The 4,609-nt window shown below is 36.6% G+C and overlaps 1 protein-coding gene across 1 annotated transcript; it reads right to left on the bottom strand.

Annotated features, from left to right (window-relative positions):
* Window positions 1-4,216, bottom strand: LOC116121504 (BTB/POZ domain-containing protein At2g13690). The gene is made up of 2 exons (XM_031407454.1): window positions 3,218-4,216; window positions 1-1,101 (listed from the first exon to the last, which is right to left on the bottom strand). The coding sequence occupies exons 1-2, from the start codon at window positions 3,971-3,973 to the stop codon at window positions 163-165; spliced, it is 1,695 nt and encodes a 564-aa protein (XP_031263314.1). The 5' UTR covers window positions 3,974-4,216; the 3' UTR covers window positions 1-162.
* Window positions 4,217-4,609: the final 393 nt, after the last annotated feature.

Genomic DNA, 4,609 nt, shown 5'->3' on the forward strand with positions numbered 1-4,609 from the left:
TCACCCGAAAATCAAAGCCATTTTTATGCTTTAATACCTCTTATAACAATTCTACATAGTTGATCTACATTATTGACGACTCAACCAGATGTTTTAGAATCTCTTTAAGCTATATGCCAGTGGGACGTTACAGAAAAATACAATTATGATCAACACTACAGATTACCTTGATTCAACAGTGTTGGTTTCTGAGCCTCGTAGAAATGATCTTCGCCACCAAATCTGGAAGGATTTGCTGAGGTTGGGGCATTCAGTACCGTGCTTGGAGAAACACCGGAACCATTCCATAAACAACACGTACTGCTGCTTTACTGGAAGTGTAAGCAGTGTCTGACCCATTGCTTCCTCTAAGGTCTTCATTTCGAGCCCTTTTTTGCATCTCTGCAGCCAACCAAAGTCTGATAGCATAGGGCCAAACCACGCTTGAAAAAGCGCTGATCTTGCTTCCCATGGGCAGTGCAGTTTCCGCGTCCCCATTGCAATAAACAAATTTGCTGAAACCCGGCTCAGCTCATACCTAATCATTGGAGATGCATTCTCATGCAATTTAAGTAGTTTCCCTTGATCTGCCCACAAGTCCACAAATTCTTCTCCCATCTGCCGATCAAGCAGGATTTCTAGTAGCCAATTGATATTATCAACCTGTCTAGAGATGCGCTCAATCAAAGGTTTACTCCTCTCTTCTTTTGTTACTTTCTCCTTGGGGTAATTGCCAGAGGCCTCATCAAATAGGTTCAGTAGTGAACCCAAACAGGACTGACAAACAACATAGAAATCCTCCTTGTTGAGGTCAGGTTGGTCCTTCTCATAAACGGAGCTTCTGCACAGGAGACCCTTCACTAATGACTTCAGCTCATTTCTAGCATTAGCGTCAGAGCACGTCGTGATGGACCAAACAAGCTGTCGGGCTAAATTTTGTTGGGAGTCTCCAGCATCGTGCAAGTATAATCTAGCCAAAATGTCTCTAGTTGTTGTCTCGTCAAACTTGAACCTTGTAAAGAGGCCCCTCAATTTTTCCTCTTCTTCCTCCGTCCAAGGAACAGCCTCGAGGTATTTTAGACAAGATGAAACACCTTTAGTAAACATGATTCCTGCCGATACCTAGTAGAACTTTCAAAAGGTCTTATTAGCATTCTGTTTATTACCACACAAAAAAAAAAAAAGAGAGAGAGAGAGAGAGAGAGAGAGAGAGAGAAAGGAAAGCCAAAAGATCTATAGAAAGAGAAATTATATTTAATGATTCAAAGATCAATCATAATGTATGAAAATAGTCAAGAAGTTTTAAGTTTTGACTTCCAGATATTAATAAGATTCAAATTCTCAAAAAAGATTCATCTACATTCCAATTCTAGGGAAATAAAATCAAAAGAGGTGAGGCATAAATGCTGTTTCTTCAAGTGCATCTTTGTTGTGGTTTGGTTCTATTCTATATTAATGGCATTTACAAATTATGGCATGAACAATACAAGCAAAAGCCAGCTATTCAAAAACAGAACCCCATATAGAATATCACTTCATCAAAATGTAGAGCTATCAAATCTGTGCATTCCAGAATTACATCCCAGGATCAGATTTTACTAACGACATACTGAGCATACAAGTTTGTTGCCAAAAAAACATTTGTTGTAACGCCTATCTAATACATCAAATACAATGAGGACACCATGATTATTGCCTAAATATTTTACGTGCCACTCCTATCCTACGAACACCAAACTGGGTGCAATCATGTTGAGGTTCTTTAGGTTGATGGAAAAACCTAATTAATTCTCAAACAAATGCCGAAACACAGAAGTAAAGTATTAGAATACTGAACTAGAAAAAAAAAAAAAGGAAAAAGACGGTAGGATCAAGTCAAGGAAGAGCATCTACTTGTGAGACAATACTTATTATTTATTATAAATTGCAAGGAGTATAATTTATTCTTTCATAAATTAAAGAAACAATTTATGTAACTAAGGAACCTCTCTCTCACTCTCTCTCTTTTTTTTTTTTTTTTTGTGATTTATATAATTAGCTTTCCATGTATATACAAGGAGAAAACCAAAACTTACGACCATCCACTTTTTTTTTTCTAATGGTTGCATTGAATTAATGCAGTTTTAAGGATTTTTTCAACACTAAAAAATATTTTGAATTGAAGTATATGTCTATAAGAAATTAAATTGAAGTACTTTAGAATAGATTCCCAGGAATTGATTCTGTTGTTAGGTTGGAATAAGGAATCAGTTCCTATCTTAATTTCATTCCTACCTGATTCCATTCCTATCTTAATTTAATTCCAACCACTATTCATTCAATTACACCAACCAAAAGTCTCAGCATCTTAATTTGAAAATTAAACCTGACCAAGTTGCATATTACACTCTCCATCTTAATTCTCAAAAAATTGCAGCCAGAAAACATTTAGAGCAGAAATCATGACACTGCCCAATACTTCTACAACATGTAGCGTGGTAGAAGTACGAGGATGCAACACAACATGGAGCATGGTCTAATCAAATACATGATAATGGAACATGAAAGGAAATGCACGAAACAATGTCTTTCAACATCTGTGAAAGAAAACTAAAAATTTGTGATAAACTGCAAAACTTTCAGCAAAAATTCACATGATTGAACACTTTATAAGTAATGCAGTTACAGGAAAAGGATCTATATACTAATTCTATATAACTCAAAGTTTTGGTAGTTTCTGAGTTTTTCATACAATGTTCAACGTGGACAAGATTTTCAAGAATATGAACATTGAGTTGCCATTAATCTAGATCTAAATCAATGTTTAATCCAAAGTGATACTTAATAAATTAAGGGTATGTTTAAATGTCCGTTGCTATCAAATGTAGCACGTGCTTCCTCGGGAATGCCATTGTATCCATAGTCCACAACACACAAGATTCACTAATACCAATAATAATACCAAGATGATCATCAAACTTATAGCAACATGAATTATAACATAGAACGTTAGACTTATAACACTAAAGAACCGACTCATGACCCCTAATAGAAACAAACACACAGAGCTTCTCCTCCTAAAATGCTTCCATGTAACCACATATCAATGAAATGCACAAATTACTACACACAAGCAAAACCTCAAAAATCCTAAAGAAATATCATATAATTAAACTTGCCCATAAAACAAAATTTGCAACAAAAACAAAAATTATAATAACACATTAAAAAAAAAAAAAAAAAAAAAAAATCCACTAACCTCAAGTATATCAATACATCTATAAACCCCAATCTTCAATAACCTCTTAGTGAGATTCTCATTCTCCTCAAACATGAGCTCAATTGTTTGCCTAAACATCCCCAAATTCTCCACATCAGGCACTTCAATCCTACAAACATTTCTCTTTTTTTCAAACAGCCCTCCATTGTTTCTATTATTAACATTTTTATTATTCTTTTTATTAAACTCCTCAATTAAACCCGCGAAAACAACCGAATTAGCGCACAAAACCCCCGAGTTCATCTCCAAAACCAAACACCCACCATGTCTCCCCTTCAACTTCAGCCTCACATCATACAAATCCCCATCTCCAGAACCCGACGCGGACAGACGACCCGAATCCGACGAGTTCGTGCAAGCGCCCTCGTTCGGGGCCCGGAACGAGCCCGATCTTGATCTGGGCACTGTTATATCGGCGGCCGGAGACTGGGTTTGACTTGGCCCGAGTTCCGGCATCGACTCAACGGTAGGATCCGAGTCTATGGGCGAGACTCGACCCGGAGACAAGATCCGACGCGGGTCGATCCGGTTGACGAGGTTCAGGTTCAACCCAGACTTCGAGCTCTGCGGGGAGGAGTAGGTGGCCGAGTTGGGACCGGGTTTGGAAACCGGATCGTGTTTCGGGTACCGGGTTTTGAGGTTTTCGGGGCTGGCAGGCGGGACGGCAAAGGAGCAACACCAAGATCTCTGGCGGGACTTGAGACTGATAGGGCGACGGCGAGTGGAATCGTCCATTTGGGGGGGAAGGGGACTGAGTCAGAGAGCGAGTTGGGAGTCAGTCAGTGAAGAAGAGAGAGTAATAATGAGCATTGTTGTTTCTTGTTTTGAGAGAATTAGAGAAACAAAGATAAATTGGTTTACTTAGTGAAGAATGATGAAAGTGTTTTAAGAAAGTGATTTGTTTTTTGTTTTTGTTTTTGGGTTTTGGTTTTGTTTTGATTGTGTTTTTGTTTCTGCTTTTTCTTTTTCTTGGGAATTGTGGTGAGGGTTTTGTTGGGTAGTTCAGTTATGTTAGTTTTTTTTTTTTATTATAATTTAATTTAATTTTATTGGAGTTTTGGTGATGAAAATGACGGCCATTGTTTTCTTTTTATTTTATTTTTTTATGTTTTAGTTTCTTGTTTTACTGATAGTTTGATAGGAATATATCTGGTAATATACCCATAATGTTACTAAAGATTCTATTTTTATAGTAATAAAAATATGTGACATCATAGTTGTAATATTGTAATATATGATTAATTAGTTAATATTTATGAAATCACATAAATTTTTAAAATTAATCAATTAATACTAGGAAAGCTTAGTAACAATCAATGAATCAATAATATTATTGACTTAGGATAAATGAAGATGAAATGTCCGAATTTG

The sequence above is a fragment of the Pistacia vera genome, unplaced genomic scaffold (assembly GCF_008641045.1).
Source record: "Pistacia vera cultivar Batoury unplaced genomic scaffold, PisVer_v2 Contig99, whole genome shotgun sequence".
Taxonomy (NCBI): Eukaryota; Viridiplantae; Streptophyta; class Magnoliopsida; order Sapindales; family Anacardiaceae; genus Pistacia; species Pistacia vera.